We start from the raw sequence: 20,898 nt of genomic DNA, 5'->3' as shown, positions 1-20,898 counted from the left end.
AAAAGTGAAGGGTCCAAGCCGTTACATCCAAGGCTGTTTCCTCAGCTTCAAGAAAGAGGACGGCCAAGTCCCCCTTGGATTCAGAGGGATGGAGGAAAGGGGGAAGAGCAGACCAGGGGGAGGCTGGGGCTGTCCATGCCAAGACTTACTGCTCCACAGTGTCAAATAATGTGAGAGTCAGAGAGTTAGAAAGAGGAAAAAGAGTGAGACAAAAAGAGAAACCAAGTGGGATTGAAAACAGAGAAGAGGCAGAGTGGAAGCAGACAGACACAGAGAAAATAAAAGGAAACAGTGGAGAGATGTTTTTATCAAGTTCTGCTCTCCGAGTACGACTGGTTCTTGCTGTCGCTCCAAAATACACCATTACATCACACTGTGCGTGGGAAATCTCCCTGAAGCACAAAAATGTTTTCCGAAGAGCTCCATTTATCTCCTCTTAGATATTCATCACTGGAACAGAATTGTTCCTTACACATAAATGTTGTATGCATGCACACTCAGAGAAAGTGAATGCTTTGAAGGTAGGAAATTAGTGAATACATTATCAGTAGAATTAATCTATTTGAGCTGACAAAGTGTAGAAATTTACATCAGATAACACAAGCTATCCAGTAATGTTACTCCACTGAATGTGTACATTTGAGTAATTTAGTGCACTCTTATCCAGAGAGACATACAGGAGCAATTAAGGGCACAACAGATTTTTCACCTAGTTGGCTCGGGAATTCGAACCAGCGACCTTTTGCTAACTGTCCCGACGCTCTACCACTAGGCTACCTGCCGCCCCAGGTATATTCCACCCTGAGCATGTCTAACGCTAGCAATCTTTATCAGTGTATCATGGTTCTTTGTAGCGTTACAACACATAGATACTGTTTGTTTACCTGCATTGCACTAGATGGTAGACAGATCAACACCAGCATCAGCCATGTGCAGTAGATCACAGCTAGAGCAATTCATCAAGAGCTCTTAGTTATAAATGCTCCCATATGTTCGGTAAAACAGTGGCCATTCAAAATGTAGAATTGTTAGGTAATTCATAGAAAATAATGGCTGATGTTCTGTGGTCAGAGGCGATAGGACGGCTACTCGCTTGCAGACAGCCGTCATTTGTGATGGTTCGTCTTCCCTCTTAGAGAGGATAGGCCTTTTGAGCACATTGAACACTGTTAAAACAGTATTGCACAACATTATCGAACTCAATCGCAAATTGAAATGGCATAACACAGACTAGCTCTAAAATAGCACAGCAATAGCATACCATCACACACCATAGACCCAAACACCCAAGTACGTTACATAACACTCTTACGAAAAAAAACACATGAATTTCACGTGATCACATGTGAAGTGTTCTAAAAACACATTTTCATGTGAAGCTAATGTAATAACATGTTACCCCTTACTCTCTCAACATCTCCACAGAAGGATATTTCTGTACTAGAGGATTCAAAAATACATGTCAAAGTCAACATCTTGAACATTTTGGAGCATATTTTGGAGTTTGTCGACCACTGTCTATGGAGAGGAGATGAAAATACCATTGAAATGCAAGAGCAAAACACACATTTGTGGCAACCACAAAACATTTTATTCACACGAATGTATCCTTCACAGAAATACAGCAGGAAAAACAAAAATTCTGGCTACCCTACATGTAACTCATTGTCATGTATTATCATGAACATCATCTTTGCTATTTCGTGGTTATCTACTTCCAACCAAAGCTCCGCAAACATTTAGACGTGGTACAATTATGTACATGGAACAAACAAACAAAACTATGTGGGTTAACCAATATGAAGAAAAAGCTAGGAAAAAATGGCGAAGAAAGTAAGGGTCCATCCCAGAAATGATGTACAAACAGAGAGAAAGAAAAAGCAACCATTAGTAAGTACCGTTAGGCTTCTATTACTTTCCACAGCAGTCCAGCATGACACGATTGCAGGATGCTAGAGAGGAGAACAGTACAGTATTGGTTGTGTGAAGTACGGGTCCAGGGGGTTAGCCTAGCCTACTGTAACCCCTCAAGAGAGGGATATTGAGCCAAGTGGCTTAACTTCTAATAGCTCCATGCTTTTCCAGAGTTAATGTAAACATTTCACGCTGATGCTGAGGTGTAGATAGTGATGGTCTGCCTGAGCAGCATCCTTTATGGGTAGGGTTTAATCCCTTGCACTGTGCCCAGGCCTTCTGGTCCTCTTCTGATGATGACAATGTGAGTTAACTAGTTCTTGATAGAAGCTATGAAAGCCTGTGTGCTCTATGGACATTTCCATACTGTTGGTTGACAATGAACGAGTGGTTGCTGGACCAAGTCAATAGAAAATAACAAAACCACTTCTCTTGATCTCTTCTGTTGTTCTTTTGACATTTTCTAACTTTCTCTTATTTATTTAATTGTATATTTAAGGGTCTGTCTATGGACCACCCCCACTTCTCCATCCCTTCCACCTACACCTCTGTAACTCTGTCGAAGGGTGCTGGCCATCTCTCTCTCTGTCTCGAGGCCCCTCTGTCCCTTATGTCCCCACAGAGGTGACGATCTGCACCACCTCCCCGTTCTCCCCCGCTGGCAGATGTAGAGATCCCTCCTTCACCTCCATCTCACCCTGCATTGCTGGGGCCAGCTCTGCCGCCTGGGAGGGGAAAGGGGGATTGAGGGGATGATTGGGTAAGAAACAAGGGAGGAAGAGGAGTAGGAGAAATGCAGGAGTGGATGTGGGGAAAGAGACGGGAGGGGATGAAAGGGAGACAGTGAGAAAGGTAGGAAGTCAGAGAAGAGAGAGTCAGTGGAGGAGAGCGGAGGAAGCGGAGAGGGGTGAGAGGGAAGATGGAGAGAGAAGAAAAATAGAGGGAGAAAGAGAGAAGAGAGACAATTATAAATAAAAAGCAGACATGTTATCTCCTGGGCTAACGTCAGATCAGAGAGGCATAGAGATGTGGAATGGGTAACCCTCAGTAAAAGATGAGAATAGTCAAGGATGAGTCACTGTGCTAGGAGAGAAAGAGAGGACAGCAGTCTGGTCTGGTGAGTCATTCCTTCCAAGCCGAGATGCCAAAGTTCTCCCCAACAGCACACCTGCATCTTTTAATCCTCCACTCAAAACAGCACAGCGTGTCCTCACACAGGCTAGTGCGCACAGGTGAAGTGTCTGGTGCACCAGACTAGCCAACACAATACAAAGGTGAGTGGATACCATCTGGTGTCTGATCTGGACAACAGTACTCTATCCACACTGAAGTGGTTTCACTAGATTAAAACAAACTCTCTTGACATCGACATTAGTAACAGCCATGAAATTGTCCCTGCAACAGAAACATCTAGCTACATCATCCAACCAAACACACCTAATAAGTTTTAACATATCACACAAACAGGATCGTATTCATTAGATCACACCATAGCAGTTTTTTCAACTGAAAACGAAAACATGCGGTTGTCATTGAGCAAGTACAGGTAGTACCTCGTTTCAGTCAGCTTTCTACCGTTTGGTGCATAATGAATACGACCCAGGTGTCCAACTAAAATCTTTCCTATTCCTCTCTCCATATGATGGCCAATTGTTTTTCATCTGGCATATAACAGATGCCTCTGGCCCTGTATGAGAATCCCGCCCGGGACCAGACCCTGTTGGGTTGTAGTAAGGCCAGCCATAGACTTGACCCGTGTCTGAACCATCACAAGGCTAATGTCAGAAATGTTAAACACCGATCTGTCAAGAGGCGCCGCCAAACCAGGGCAAACAACAGACCTTCCTATTCTGAACTATTATCTTATTTGAGTCCGTTTTTTTACTTTATTTGATATAGCTTGTGTAATGGAAACTATTGAATAAAGAGAGTGGGGATTTTTTTTTTAGATAAATAAAGGAAAAGCTAGAGCAATTCATCAAGAGCTCTTAGTTATAAATGCTCCCATATGTTCGGTAAAACAGATTAGAGCGAATCGCTCGTGTTCAACACTTTTTGTGTTGAAGTGGAAAAAGCGGTTGTGACCTTTCCCTGAACTTTGAACTGGAAAGGTGGCAACCCATCGGTAAGTACTGGCCATTTCAGGGGCGACCTTGCGCTTTACCTGACTGATAGTGTACATCTCCTCACAAGCCTACCGTGTATTTGATTTGCCCACTGTGATATTTGCAGCCTTTTTTTAAAAACTATTCATCTCCATCTATGAATTTGAGAGTTGTTAGCCTACATTTCTCCAATCCCAAACCCTCAGCTTTATAGCAAAACCAAGTAGCATTTGTGGCCACAGTTTTGTTGAATTTAGAAATAAGGAGTGGGACTGTTAAAAGACAATGGATTAGAGTTGTCTCACTTTGAGTAGCCTAACAGAACAGCATGTACAGTGTCCTATATATTTCGGGCTGTTCAACTGTTGTATTCTCTCCCCTTCCTGGTCTATATGCCTTTGTTGAACACAAGATGCTTCATTTCATCTATTGGGAGCAGGAAATTGGAGATTGATCAGGGCCCGGTCAACTTTGTACACTGACAGCTTGATAGAAATTAACAATCAACCATTAGATTAAATAGTGAAGCTCTTTAACCTGTTGAGGCTAGGGGGTGCTGTTGTCACTATTTATGTAAATCGTGCAATTTTTGAAACGGCTTCCTACTAAATTCTTGATCGTACAATATGCATATTATTATTATTATTGGATAGAAAACAGTCTCTAGTTTCTATAGCCGTTGAAATTTTGTCTCTGAGTGGAACAGAACTCATTCTACAGCAATTTCCCTGAAATGGAGTCAGATTTCACACATTTTGGCCCCTGATCTGGAGTCAGTTAAAAGGCCACTGTTATTGCTATGAGTATACAGACACTGCTTACGTCTTCCCCTGGATGCCTTTACGTGATGACGATTTGAATGGTATCGATTGCCCAATCACAGCCACTATAAAACAAAAACACGTGTAGGTAGGAACTCTTTTCCAGCTGCGTCAGGCGCGCGGAGGACACCGACCTGCACTTTTTCCAAGCACTAGTGAAGCCAGTTATATTTCTCCGGTCATGTTTCTACTCGTTATAGGAGTTAAAAACATCATAAGGTAGTTAATTTAAACCGTTTTATAGCAATTTATTTCCGTTTAGTGCGATTTTGGGACATTTATTTCTGAGACACTGTGAATCTCTGGGCACGGTTCCAGTTCATGCCGAACGCAATGGGCATTTATACATGGCAAGAGGACAGCTTTCGACCAAAAGACGATTAGACCCAATAAAGGATTCTTTGCCCAAGATTCTGATGGAAGAACAGCTCAAAGTAGGAACAATTTATTATGATAAATCGTGTTTCTGTCGAGAAATGTTAATCGCTTAGGACGCCATCTTGTTTGACGTAGCTTCGCTTGGCGCAAACTGTATTGAAAAGTAAGGATAATTTAAAAAATGTAAATCAGCGATTGTATTAAGAATTAAATTGTCTATCAATCGCTGTCCACCCTATATTTTTTAGTCACGTTTATGAGTATTTATGTATACGACTAGATCACTGTCTAATATGGCGCACGACATTGTCTGACCAGCTGGGCAACTTTTGTCATTGTCTAACCATGATTTTGGTGGCTAAATATGCACATTTTCGAACAAACTGTATATGTATGTTGTAATGTGATGTTACAGGAGTGTCATCTGAAGAATTCTGAGAAGGTTAGTGAAAAAATTTATATATTTTGGCGATGTTTACGTTATCACTCTCTTTGGCTAGAATCAATGCTCTGGTAACGTTTGCATATGTGGTATGCTAATATAACGATTTATTGTGTTTTCGCTGTAAGACACTTAGAAAATCTGAAATATTGTCTGTATTCACAGGATCTGTGTCTTTCGATTAGTGTATGCTGTGTATTTTTACGAAATGTTTGATGATTAGTAATTGGGTAAACACGTTGCTCTATATATTTATTCTAGTCCATTTGTGACGGTGGGTGCAATTGTAAACTATGACATCTACCTGAAATATGCACATTTTTCTAACAAACCTATCCTATACCATAAATATGTTATCAGACTGTCATCTGATGAGTTTTTTTCTTGGTTAGTGGCTATCAATATCTTAGTTTAGCCGAATTGGTGATAGCTACTGGTGTTGGTGGACAAATAAAAGATGGTGTCTTATGCTAATGAGTTTAGCTAATAGATTTATATCTTTACATATTGTGTCTTCCCTGTAAAACATTTTAAAAATCGGACATGTTGGCTGGATTCACACGATCTGTGTCTTTCATTAGCTGTATTGGACTTTAATGTGTGAAAGTTAAATATTTAAAAATATTATTTTTTTTTGAATTTCGCGGCTCTGCCTTTTTAGTGGAATGTGGGGGGGGGTGCCGCTAGATCACAAAGTGTGCACAAACAACAGTCTGATTCCTGCAGAGAGAAAGGGAAAAATAGAGAGGTGAAATGGAACCAGGGTGCAGCTTGGGTGGCAATCATGTATACCTACGAGCCCTGAATTCTGATTGGCTGACAGCTGTGGTATATCAGACCGTATAACACGGGTATGACAAAACATTTATTTTTACTGCTCTACATAAGTTGGTAACCAGTTTATAATAGGAAAAAGGCACCTTGGGTGTTTGTGGCATATGGCCAATATACCATATGCCACAAATATCCAGGCACTCCGCATTGCGTCATGCTTAAGAACAGTCCTTAGCCATCGTATATTGGCCATATACACATGCACATTTGTGGCCTGACACATGCAGACATTTGTGGCCTGATACATGCAGACACATGCACATTTGTGGCCTGCTGGAGGTCATTTTGCAGGGCTCTGGCAGTGCACCTCCTTGCACAAAGGCGGAGGTAGCGGTCCTGCTGCTGGGTTGTTGCCCTCCTACGGCCTCCTCCACGTCTCCTGATGTACTGGCCTGTCTCCTGGTAGCGCCTCCATGCTCTGGACACTACGCTGACAGACACAGCAAACCTTCTTGCCACAGCTCGCATTGATGTGCCATCCTGGATGAACTGCACTACCTGAGCCACTTGTGTGGGTTGTAGACTCCGTCTCATGCTACCACTAGAGTGAAAGCACCGCCAGCATTCAAAAGTGACCAAAACATCAGCCAGGAAGCATAGGAACTGAGAAGTGGTCTGTGGTCACCACCTGCAGAACCATTCCTTTTTTGGGGGTGTCTTACTAATTGACTATAATTTCCACCTTTTGTCTATTCCATTTGCACAACAGCATGTGAAATTTATTGTCAATCAGTGTTGCTTCCTAAGTGGACAGTTTGATTTCACAGAAGTGTGATTGACTTGGAGTTACATTGTGTTGTTTAAGTGTTCCCTTTATTTTTTTGAGCAGTGTATATACACACCTCCGTTCAAAAGTTTGGGGTCATTTAGAAATGTTCTTGTTTTTGAAAGAAAAGCATATTTTTTGTCCATTAAAACAACATCAAATTGATCAGAAATACAGTGTAAACATTGTTATTGTTTTAAATGACTATTGTAGCTGGAAATGGCAGATTCTTTAAATGGAATATATACATAGGCGAACAGACGCCCATTTATCAGCAACCATCACTCCTGTATTCCAATGGCACATTGTGTTAGTTAATCCAAGTTTATAATTTTAAAAGGCTAATTGATCATTAGAAAACCCTTTTGCAATTATGTTAGCACAGCTGAAAACTGTTGTTCTAATTAAAGAAGCAATAAAACTGTCCTTCTTTAGACTAGTTGAGTATCTGAAGCATCAGCATTTGTGAGTTCGATTACAGGCTCAAAATGGCCAGAAACAAAAACCTTTCTTCTGAAACTCATCAGTCTATTCTTGTTCTGAGAAATGAAAGCTAAGTCGGAAGTTTACCTACAGTTTACCTAAGTTTACCTACACTTAGGTTGGAGTCATTAAAAATTGTTTTTCAACCACTCATCAAATTTCTTGTTAATTAACAAACTATAGTTTTGGCAAGTTGGACAGGACACCTACTTTGTGCATGACACAAGTCATTTTTCCAACTATGGTTAACAGACAGATTATTTCACTTATAATTCACTGTATCACAATTCCAGTGGGTCAGAAGTTTACATACACTAAGTTGACTGTGCCTTTAAACAGCTTGTAAAATTCCAGAAAATGATGTCATGGCTTTAGAAGCATCTGATAGGCTAATTGACACCATTTGAGTCAATTGGAGGTGTACCTGTGGATGTATTTCAAGGCCTACTGTCAAACTCAGTGCCTCTTTGCTTGACATCATGGGAAAATCTAAAGAAATCAGCCAAGACCTCAGAAAAAAAAATGTAGACCACCACAAGTCTGGTTCATCCTTGGGAGCAATTTACAAATGCCTGAAGGTACCACGTTTATCTGTACAAACAATAGTACGCAAGTATAAACACCATGGGACCACGGAGACATCATACCGCTCAGGAAGGAGACACGTTCTGTCTCCTAGAGATGAACGTACTTTGGTGTGAAAAGTGCAAATCAATCCCAGAACAACAGCAAAGGACCATGTGAAGATGCTGGAGGAAACAGGTACAAAAATATCTATATCCACAGTAAAACGAGTCCTATATCGACATAACCTGAAAAGCCGCTCAGCAAGGAAGAAGCCACTGCTCCAAAACCGCCATAAAAAATCCAGACTACAGTTTGCAACTGCACACAGGGACAAAGATCATACTTTTTGGAGAAATGTCCTCTGGTCTGATGAAACAAAAATAGAACTGTTTGGCCATAATGACCATCGTTATGTTTGCAGGAAAAAGGGGGAGGCTTGCAAGCCGAAGAACACCATCCCAACCGTGAAGCACGGGGGGGGGGGGGGGGGGCCAGCATCATGTTGTGGGGGTGCTTTGCTGCAGGAGGGACTGGTGCATTTCACAAAATAGATGGCATCATAAGGAAGGAAACTGATGTGGATATATTGAAGCAACATCTCAAGACATCAGTCAGGAAGTTAAAGCTTAGTCGCAAATGTGTCTTCCAAATGGACAATGACCCCAAGCATACTTCCAAAGTTGTGGCGAAATGGCTTAAGGACAACAAAGCCAAGTTATTGGAGTGGCCATCTCAAAGCCCTGACCTCAATCCTATAGAACATTTGTGGGCGGAACTGAAAAAGCGTGTGCGAGCAAGGAGGCCTACAAACCTGACTCAGTTACACCAGCTCTGTCAGGAGGAATGGGCCAAACTTAACCCAACTTATTGTGGGAAGCTTGTGGAAGGCTACCCGAAACGTTTGACCCAAGTTAAACAAAGGCAATGCTATCAAATACTAATTGAGTGTATGTAAACTTCTGACCCTCTGGGAATGTGATGAAATAAATAAAAGCTGAAATAAATCATTCTCTCTACTATTATTCTGACATTTCACATTCTTAAAATAAAGTGGTGATCCTAACTGACCAAAGACAGGGAATTCTTACTAGGATTAAATGTCTAGAATTGTGAAAAACTGAGTTGAAATGTATTTGGCTAAGGTGTATGTAAACTTCCGACTTCAACTGTATATACAGTATATCACAAAAGTGAGTACACCCCTCACATTTTTTTTTAAATATTTGAGTATATTTTTTCATGTGACAACACTGAAGAAATGACACTTTGCTACAATGTAAAGTAGTGAGTGTACACCTTGTATAACAGTGTAAATTTGCTGTCCCCTCAAAATAACTCAACACACAGCCATTAATGTCTAAACCTCTGGCAACAAAAGTGAGTACACCCCTAAGTGAAACTGTCCAAATTGGAAATGTCCAAATCACCTTTGTGATATATGATGATATCACAAACAAACCCCAGCCTGGTCAGGGAGGGAGAAATGAATCAATTTAAGATGACCATTGTTCCAAGAGAGGAACAGGGGTACAGGTGGGACAAATTAGAGAGCTGACAGAGACACAAGTGGTGACCGAGGATGCCATACATCATACAGCTACAATGATCAAAAATATAAACACAACATGCAACAATTTCAAAGATTTTACTGAGTTACAGTCCATATAAGGAAATCAGTCAATTGAAATAAACTCATTAGGCCCTATTCTATGGATTTCACATGACTCCATACGGATATGCATCTGTTGATTACAGATACCTTAAAAAAACGGTAGGGGTGCGGATCAGAAAACCAGTCAGTATCTGGTGTAACCACCATTTTCCTCATGGAGCGCAACACATCTCCCTTTGCATATAGTTGATCCGGCTGTTGATTGTGACCTGTGGAATGTTGTCCCACTCCTCTTCAATGGCTGTGCGAAGTTGCTGGATATTGGTGGGAAATGGAACACGTTGTCGTACACGTCGATTCAGAGCATCCCAAACATGCTCAATGGGTGACATGTCTGGTGAGTATGCAGGCCATGGAAGAACTGGGACATTTTCAGCCTCCAAGAATTGTGTACAGATCCTTGTGACATGGGGCCGTGCAGTATCATACTGAAACATGAGGTGATGGCGGCAGATGAAATGCACGACAATGGGCCTCAGGATCTCGTCACAGTATCTATGTGCATTCAAATTACCATATTCCCATCGCCACCATGGGGTACTCTGTTCACAACGTTGACATCAGCAAACCGCTCGCCCATACAAAGCCATACACACTGTCTGCCATCTGCCCGGTACTGTTGAAACAGGGATTCATCCGTGAAGAGCACACTTCTCTCAAAGGTGAGCATTTGCCCACTGAGTCAGTTACAACGTCGAACTGCAGTCAGGTCAAGAACCTGGTGAGGACGACTAGCACACAGATGAGCTTCCCTGAGACGGTTTCTGACAGAAAATCTTTGGTTGTGCAAACCCACAATTTCATCAGCTGTCCGGGTAGCTGGTCTCAGACGATCCCGCAGGTGAAGAAGCCGGATGTGGAGGTCCTGGGCTGGTCACCCGTCTGCGGTTGAGAGGCCGGTTGGACGTACTACCAAATTCTCTAAAAACGATGTTGGAGGCGGGTTATGGTAGAGAAACTAACATTACATTTTCTGGCAACAGCTCTGGTGGACATTCCCACAGTCAGCATGCCAATTGCACACTCCCTCAAAACTTGAGACATCTGTGGCACTGTGTTGTGTAACAAAACTGCACATTTTAGTGGCCTTTTATTGTCCCCAGCACAAAGTGCACATGTGTAATGAGCATGCTGTTTAACTTTTTAGGGATAGGGGGCAGCATTTTCCCTTTGGATGAATACCGTGCCCAAATTGAAGTGCCTCCTACTCTGTCCCAGATGCTAATATATGCATATTATTATTACTATTGGATAGAAAACACTCTGAAGTTTCTAAAACTGTTTGAATTATGTCTGTGAGTATAACAGAACGCATATGGCAGACAAACTTCTGAACAGGAAGTGGAAATTCTGAGCCTGGTCGATATTCAACTCATCGCCTGTTCAAAACCCAGTAAGATTTGGATATGTTTGCACTTCCTACGCCTTCCACTAGATGTCAACAGTCTGTAGAACGTTGAATGGAGCTTATACTGTGATGTGGGGCAGGATGAGAGGGGAATGAGTCAGTGGTCTGGCAGATTGCCAGTTCCTGGTCACGAGCTGTCCACATGATATCGCCTTGCGTTCCATTACTTCTACAGACACGAAGGAATTGGAACGTTATTGGATATATATGATAACAACATCCTAAAGATTGATTCTCTACTTGGGTTGACCAGTTTATTCGACCTGTAATATAACTTTTTGAAGTTTTCGTCCGAGTTCGCCTGGACCTGCGCGAGCGTTTGGATATGTTTACTAAATGTGCTAGCAAAAGTAGCTACTTGGACATAAATACCGGACATTGTCGAACAAAACAACAATTTATTGTCGAACTAGGATTCCTTTGATGAACCACAAAGGTAAGGGAATATTTATGATGTAATTTCGTATTTCTGTTGACTCCAAAATGGCGGAGAAATGTTGTTATATCTGAGCGCCGTCTCAGATTATTGCATGGTGTGCTTTTTCCGTAAAGTTTTTTCATTAAGAACAAGTGTATCTTTAATTCTATGTAAAACATGTATCTTTCATCAAAGTATTTTGGTGTGGCTCTCTGCAATTTCTCCAGATATTTTGGAGCCATTTCTGAACATGCGCCAATGTAAACTGAGATTTTTGGATATAAATATGCACATTAGCGAACAAAACATACATGCATTGTGTAACATGATGTCCTATGAGTGTCATCTGATGAAGATCATCAAATGTTAGTGATTCATTTTATCTCTTTCTGCTTTTTGTGAATCCTATCTTTGGCTGGGAAAATGGCTGTGTTTTTTGGACTTGGCGGTGATCTAACATAATCGTATGTTGTGTTTTCGCTGTAAAGCATTTTTGAAATCGGACACGATGGATAGATTAACAAGATGTTTATCTTTCATTTGCTGTATTGGACTTGTTAATGTGTGAAAGTTACATATTTCAAAAAAATATTTTTGAATTTCCCGCGCTGCCTTTTCAGCAGAATGTTGTGGGGGGGTTCCGCTAGCGGAACGTGTGTCCTAGAAAGGTTAATCAGCTTCTTGATATGCCACCTGTCAGGTGGATGGATTATCTTGGTAAAGGAGAAATGCTCACTAACAGGGATGTAAACAAGTTTGTGCACAACATTTGATAGAAATTGTATGAAACATGGGACCAACACTTTACATGTTGCGTTTATATTTTTGTTTAGTGTAGTTGCCCAGAAGAGGGATAGGTTGTGGGGCAGGATACTCTCTGCACATGCCTGCATTTAGCCAGCAGAAAGTATACAATCACTCACTCTAAATGAACAAGACTCAAATTACTCCAACTCTGGGTAGGATTGGCACTTCTTCAAACAGCCAAACAACAAATACATTTTAAAGAGCCAAAGCTTTTTTTTAGGGTCCTATTTTTTATAATGTTGCACAGCATGAAAACAATGCCTTTGATAAGCATGAGACAAACCAGCGATACCTATAAAACAAAACATGCGACTTCAGTGAAAAGTGAGCAAACCGAGCATGATGGAGGATGTGACATTTAACATGGTTTTAGAAAAACTGAGGAAAAAACTGAGTCTCCTTCATTTCTGGACGTGCCAAGCAGGCCACTTAAAGGAGGGCCTGCTGTGGGTGCATGTGCACCCTTCCTGCTTTCAACACATGGCTCCCAGTCTCCGAGCTCAACCATCAAGGGATTCAAAGCTAATCTAGTAATTATTACTTTCCTCTTTCTGACGCTGCGTCTGTGCATTTCACATTGTTAAATGGCTGTTTACTAAACACCAGCTGTAGGACTGAAAGGATAAGGGCATTAGCTTTGAGTGAAAGCATTACAATAGGGAGAATAGCTGTGCGTTGAGTACATGTAAGCAGTTTGATGAAATTGCTAGGTATTACGCTGGTATTTCGATTTCAACATGTCAGTAATTATAAGGGGAAATATGGCAGCGCGCCGCATAGCCAGTCTTACTGGGAGACTGCACACTATATGTTTGTGTCATTTAAAGGGGAAGTGAGAGACTGACGATTCCATTCTCGGCTGGTGCTAAGGAGGCGCAAGTGTCAAAAGCACGTTAGTTTAATCAGGTAAAAAGTGTCGGGCTGGCCTTTTCCAGCCCTGACGTCAGGTTCGGCAATTTACCTGTCTAACAGGTGGGAGGGGTGGCAATATTTGAGGCGTGTCCTTAAAAACAAGTGGAAAAGTGACAATTGCTCTTGAAAACAAGCGCAAAAGACCCATAAAAAGCAGGTCAACAGTAACGCAGTTGATAATGGCATGGATTTTGACAACAGAAGCGCAGCCTACCCAGCCATGATTCGCAGTGCCCATTGAAGGAGAGATGTGTCGGTGAATCTCGTATTTAGAAACATTAAAACACGATTGGCTTCTCCCCATCTTTAATTCAATTTGATTGAAAACCAAGCATAGCCTACCCTCACCTTAATCAAGGCTGGTTTAGCATTGCATAGTTGCGTCTTTTTATACTGGCCATTAGCCAAAAGTAGCCTATGAATAAAGGGTTTTTAAATGGTCTACTGAGTGTGCTTTGAAATATTTTGCTCTCCATGCTTTTTCATTATTCATAATTCACATACCTGCATTTCGCTTGTTCAAGTAGGCTATCTATCCCCATTTTCAAAGAGTGCCCCTCCAAACTATTCAGTCCTCCTATAATGCCATATCAACGTCAGATTTTTTCTGAATCGGTCTCGCACATAGACAACGATACAATTGACAGAAGCCTAATATTTTGTAGACATGGGAATGTTATACATAAAGACATTTAGGCCTACGTGTGCGTGCACACAGTGCCATGGAACGAGAAGCGATTTATGATATCATGTTTCGGACCAAATCCTATTTAGAAATATTATTGTTGGTTTAAAAAATATATTTGTTTGTTTGTTTTTTAATCAAATGAATTTGAAAGATTCACAGTCCATGGGTTTATGGTAAGAAAGTACATGACTCGAATGCAATGCACATTCGTCTGCTATTTCTGGAGAAGTGAAAATATGACATGTAAGATGGTTCCTTGATATTTATAAACATTACATTTGCGTATAGCGATGAGTAGACATGCCCCCTTTCTCTATATTTTGGAGCTTTATCCGGCTCCTGTGAAAAATTTGGATTGAAGTACAACCGTCTATAGTCTAAGATGCCATGTCTCTATTATATGCCAAGCTTATTTAAAATAAGTTGTCGTTGTGTTTTTATTACATTTTTTGGCCTTTATCAATAGCCTAGTGAATTTAATCTTGCTTATTGACTATATGTGGCATCTCCAGTTCCAGACTGCAATTTACAGTAGGCCTAGCCCCTATGAGTGTGAATGCTATAGCCTATATTTAACAATGTATTTCTATATTGAAGCGATACAATTAGAACAAAACATGTTTAACAAATATGGGGCAGGCTATTTAACCAACTAGGCTGTAACGGACTACCATTTGAATTGGAGTTGATGACAACGTAATACATAAAATAATGCAAAAACAACTTGAAGCAACCACATACGCTACATGACCAAAAGTATATTAGAGACCTGCTCGTCAAACATCTCATTCCAAAATCATGGGCAGTAATATGGAGTTGGTCCCCCCTTTACTGCTATAACAGCCTCCACTCTTCTGGAAGGTTTTCCACTAGATGTTGGAACATTGCTGCAGGGACTTGTTTCTATTCAGCCACAAGAGCATTAGTGAGGTTGGGCACTGATGTTGGGCGATTAGGCCTGGCTCACAGTCAGCGTTCCAATTCTTCCCAAAGGTGTTCGATGGGGCTGACGTCAGGGCTCTGTGCAGGCCAGTCAAGTTCTTCCACACCGAACTCGACAAACCATTCCTGTATGGACCTCACTTTGTGCACGGGACCTCACTTTGTGCACGGGGGCATTGTCATGCTGAAACAGGAAAGGCCCTTCCCCAAACTGTTGCCACAAAGTTGGAAGCACAGAATTGTCTAGAATATCATTGTATGCTGTTCTTCACTGGAACTAAGGGGCCCAGCCCAAAGCATGAAAAACAGCCCCAGACCATTATTCCTCCTCCACCAAACTTTATAGTTGGCACTATGCATTCGGGCAGGTAGCGTTCTCGTGTGATTCATCACTCCAGAGAACGCACTTCCACTGTTCCAGAGTCCAATGGCATCGAGCTTTACACCCCTCCAGCACTTGGCATTGCGTATGGTGATCTTAGGCTTGTGTGCAGCTGCTCGGCAATGGAAACCCATTTCATGAAGCTCCTGACGAACAGTTCTTGTGCTGACGTTGCTTCCAGGGGCAGTTTGGAACTCAGTAGTGAGTGTTGCAACCGAGGTCAGATGATTTTTACGCTCTCTACGCACTTCAGCACTCAGTGCTCCTGTCCGTTCTGGGAGCTTGTGTGGCCTACCATTTCGCGGCTGAGCCGTTGTTGCTCCTAGACGTTTCCACTTCACAATAACACAGTTCATTGGGGCAGCTCTAGCAGGACAGACATTTGACGAACTGACTTGTTGGAAAGGTGGCATCTTCTTATTTGAATGGGTCTCCAAATACTTTTGTATATATACACTGTATTTAGCCATGGGACATGTTCTGATTGGCCAGCAACTTGTTTATTCATCAAAACCCAGCCCTTTAGCGCCAGCTAGTGCGACCATAATTCTGGTTCAGAAAATAGAAACAAATATTTGACACATCCCCGAACCTATAACGCTAATGCATTAGGTTTGTTTAAATAGAGCCCAGAATGTCCTGGTGTGAGGTATATTTAGAACCCAACCCTCTATACTTCTACCTCCCTCACCTCAACCACCCCCCATACATATACTTCCGGCGCCGACAGAGATGGCCGCCTCGCTTCGCGTTCCGAGGAAACTATGCAGTATTTTTTATTTTTTTACGTGTTATTTCTTACATTGTTACCCCAGGTAATCTTAGGTTTCATTACATACAGTCGGGAGGAACTACTGGATATAAGAGCAACGTCAACTCACCATCATTACGACCAGGAATATAACTTTCCCGAAGCGGATCCTGTGTTTTGCCTTCCACCCAGGACAATGCATCGGAACCCAGCCGGCGAACCAAAACAATGTCGCCGTAAAAGGGGCAGAGGAAGCGGTCTTCTGGTTAGGCTCCGTAGACGGGCGCATCGCGCTCCACTCCCTAGCATACTACTCGCCAATGTCCAGTCTCTTGACAACAAGGTTGATGAAATCCGAGCAAGGGTTGCCTTCCAGAGAGACATCAGAGACTGTAACGTTCTTTGCTTCACGGAAACATGGCTCACTCGAGAGACGCTATCGGAGTTGGTGCAGCCAGCTGGTTTCTTCACGCATCGCGCCGACAGAAACAAGCATCTTTCTGGTAAGAAGAGGGGCGGGGGGGTATGCCTTATGATTAACGAGACGTGGTGTGATCATAACAACATACAGGAACTCAAGTCCTTCTGTTCACATGACTTAGAATTCCTCACAATCAAATGTCGACCGCATTATCTACCAAGGGAATTCTCTTAGATTATAATCACAGCCGTATATATTCCCCCTCAAGCAGACACATCGATGGCCCTGAACTAACTTTATTTGACTCTATGTAAACTGGAAACCACATATCCTGAGGCTGCATTCATTGTAGCTGGGGATTTTAACAAGGCTAATCTGAAAACAAGACTCCCTAAATTCTATCAGCATATCGATTGCGCAACCAGGGCTGGTAAAACCCTGGATCATTGTTATTCTAAATTCAGCGACGCATATAAGGCCCTCCCCCGCCCTCCTTTCGGAAAAGCTGACCACGACTCCATTTTGTTGCTTCCAGCCTACAGACAGAAACAGAAACTCCTGCGCTCAGGTCTGCTCAATGCTGGTCCGATCAATCTGATTCCACGCTTCAAGACTGCTTCGATCACGTGGATTGGGATATGCTCCGCATTGCGTCCAACAACAACATTGACGAATACGCTGATTCGGTGAGCGAGTTCATTAGAAAGTGCATCGGCGACGTCGTACCCACAGCAACTATAAAAACATTCCAAAACCAGAAACCGTGGATTGATGGCAGCCTTCGCGCGAAACTGAAAGCGCGAACCACTAATTTTAACCAGGGCAAGGTGACCGGAAACATGACCGAATACAAACAGTGTAGCTATTCCCTCAGCAAGGCAATCAAACAAGCTAAGCGTCAGTATAGAGACAAAGTAGAGTTGCAATTCAACGACTCAGACACAAGAGGTATGTGGCAGGGTCTACAGTCAATCACGGATTACAAAAAGAAAACCAGCCCCGTCGCGGACCAGGATGTCTTGCTCCCAGACAGACTAAATAACTTCTTTGCTCGCTTTGAGGACAATATAGTGCCACTGACACGGCCTGCTACCAAAACCTGCTGACTCTCCTTCACTGCAGCCGAAGTGAGTAAAACATTCAAACGTGTTAACCCTCGCAAGGCTGCAGGCCCAGACGGCATCCCCAGCCGCGTCCTCAGAGCATGCGCAAACCAGCTGGCTGGTGTGTTTACGGACATATTCAATCAATCCCAATCTGCTGTTCCCACATGCTTCAAGAGGGCCACCATTGTTCCTGTTCCCAAGAAAGCTAAGGTAACTGAGCTAAACGATTACCACTCACTTCAGTCATCATGAAGTGCTTTGAGAGACTAGTCAAGGACCATATCACCTCCACCCTACCGGACACCCTAGACCCACTCCAATTTGCTTACCGCCCCAAATAGGTCCACAGACGACGCAATCGCAACCACACTGCACACTGCCCTAACCCGTCTGGACAAGAGGAATACCTATGTGAGAATGCTGTTCATCGACTACAGCTCAGCATTTAACACCTTAGTACCCTCCAAACTCGTCATCAAGCTTGAGACCCTGGGTCTCGACCCCGCCCTGTGCAACTGGGTACTGGACTTCCTGACGGGCCGCCCCCAGATGGTGAGGGTAGTTAACAACATCTCCACCCCGCTGATCCTCAACACTGGGGCCCCACAAGGGTGCGTTCTGAGCCCTCTCCTGTACTCCCTGTTCACCCACGACTGCGTGGCCATGCACCCCTCCAACTCAATCATCAAGTTTGCGGACGTCACTACAGTGGTAGGCTTGATTACCAACAACGACGAGACGGCCTACAGGGAGGAGATGAGGGCCCTCGGAGTGTGGTGTCAGGAAAATAACCTCACACTCAACGTCAACAAAACAAAGGAGATGATTGTGGACTTCAGGAAACAGCAGAGGGAGCACCCCCCTATCCACATCGACGGGACAGTAGTGGAGAGGGTAGTAAGTTTTAAGTTCCTCGGCGTACAGATCACGGACAAACTGAATTGGTCCACCCACACAGACAGCGTTGTGAAGAAGGCGCAGTAGCGCCTCTTCAACCTCAGGAGGCTGAAGAAATTCTGCTTGTTCACAAAAGTACTCACAAACTTCTACAGATGCACAATCGAGAGCATCCTGTCGGGCTGTATCACCGCCTGGTACGGCAACTGCTCCTCCCACAACCGTAAGGCTCTCCAGAGGGTAGTGAGGTCTGCACAACGCATCACTGGGGGCAAACTACCTGCCCTCCAGGACACCTACACCACCCGATGTCACAGGAAGGCCATAAAGATCATCAAGGAAAACAACTACCCGAGACACTGCCTGTTCACCCCACTATCATCCAGAAGGCGAGGTCAGTACAGGTGCATCAAAGCAGGGACCGAGAGACTGAAAAACAGCTTCTATCTCAAGGCCATCAGACTGTTAAACAGCCACCACTAACATTGAGTGGCTGCTGCCAACATACTGACTCAACTCCAGCTCACTTTAATAATGGAATTGATGGAAATTGATCAAAAATGTATCACTAGCCACTTTAAACAATGCCACTTAATATAATGTATATACTGTACTCTATCATCTACTGCATCTTGCCATCTTTATGTAATACATGTATCACTAGCCACTTTAAACTAAGCCACTTTTATGTTTACATACCCTATACTACTGATCTCATATGTATATACTGTACTCAATACCATCTACTGCATCTTGCCTATACCGTTCTGTACCATCACTCATTCATATATTTTTATTTACATATTCTTTATCCCTTTACACTTGTGTGTATAAGGTAGTAGTTGTGGAATTGTTAGGTTAGATTACTCGTTGGTTATTACTGCATTGTCGGAACTAGAAGCACAAGCATTTCGCTACACTGACATTAACATCTGCTAACCATGCGTATGTGACAAATAAAATTTGAACATCCCTAACACTTGACAAAATTCTCTGTCACATCTCATCGGAACCACCCCCTACACACAAAACCCATAACTATCAACCACCCACTCTAACCTCCCCTAACACCTGCAAACGCTTACTCCTTCCATCCTTTTCCCCCTCACCTCCACAATATCCTACACTAATCCACCCCCCTCCCCCTCCACTCCAGACCCAGAACCTGTGATGGCTCCATCAGCCCCTCGCTCTCTCCTGATGTCTGAGAACACCAGTGTAAACCACCCGCTGCTCTGTCTTTGATACTCTATAATGGCACCATCGGGGAATGATTAATGATCTCTTGGGGGATGGATGGATAGAGAGAGAGTGTGAGAGAGGCTATTTATTATGCTTTGTTTAAAAAAACAAATGCATTGTGTAGTGCGATTGGTGTAGATTAGTGTTGAGGACCTGTTTCACCTCACCGCAAGGGAGCTGTGTTCACTCCCTTGGAATGCTCACAGTCGACCGGGCTGGCTGACTGATCTCCGTACAGCCCTGTAAAGTGTAAACTTAATGTGTTATTTCAAAAAAATTGTATATAGCTGCATTAATATTGCTGGACCCCAGGAAGAGTAGCTGCTGCCTTGGCAGTGGGGATCCTTAATAAATACAAATGTAGCCTCTCTGGGTGAGCCCACAGATATGGCCTGGGCTGGGGAGATACGTCTCACAGGTACGTACAGAATAGCATAGAAAATTCTATACACCATGTATGTTTGAAGTCTACTCTACTGGATGTGTGAAAATGTAAATGGCACAGGTGTGTTCTCAGGAGTTTGAGCGAACATTAAGTCGGAACCGTAGCTGAGATGCAAAAGAGAAACAGTCAGGAATCCTGCCGTCAGGCCCGCCAGACTCAACGACCGGTTGTGATCCTCACCTGTACAGTAGCGGTGTGGTCGTTGACTTGGGCCAGTTGGACATACTGCACCTGTATGTCACTGGCCTGTAGGGGGGAGCCCTCCACTGCTGTGGCCCCCCCGTCAGCTGACGCCACCGCTATCAGCTGGGCCCCACGCAGCACCTGACCAGGGGGAGGAGAGTGAGGGGGGGAAGAAGAGTGAGGGAGGGAGGGAAATGATTAATATAAAATGGAATTTGAAAAATGCTCAATTGGAGTAAATATTTATTATCACAATGGCAAGACTATGATTTGTCTAATTAATCACAAAACTATGATTAATATAACTGCAAGAA

The 20,898-nt window shown here is 43.0% G+C and overlaps 1 protein-coding gene across 2 annotated transcripts in view; it reads right to left on the bottom strand.

The window, feature by feature from the left end:
• Positions 1-287: 287 nt before the first annotated feature.
• The window catches only part of banp (BTG3 associated nuclear protein), a 101,492-nt gene continuing 80,881 nt past the window's right edge, over positions 288-20,898 (bottom strand). For both annotated transcript variants that reach the window (XM_055933838.1, XM_055933837.1), the window contains 2 exons: positions 20,582-20,725; positions 288-2,639 (listed from right to left, as the gene is read on the bottom strand). In XM_055933838.1, coding sequence (XP_055789813.1) covers positions 2,523-2,639; positions 20,582-20,725 — 261 coding nt within the window. In that variant the 3' untranslated portion in view covers positions 288-2,522. The remainder of the gene's footprint in view (positions 2,640-20,581; positions 20,726-20,898) is intronic.

The sequence above is a fragment of the Salvelinus fontinalis genome, chromosome 9, assembly GCF_029448725.1.
Source record: "Salvelinus fontinalis isolate EN_2023a chromosome 9, ASM2944872v1, whole genome shotgun sequence".
Lineage (NCBI taxonomy): Eukaryota > Metazoa > Chordata > Actinopteri > Salmoniformes > Salmonidae > Salvelinus > Salvelinus fontinalis.
Note: the sequence above shows the minus strand (reverse complement) of the source record. Positions and strands in the feature narration are given on the sequence as shown.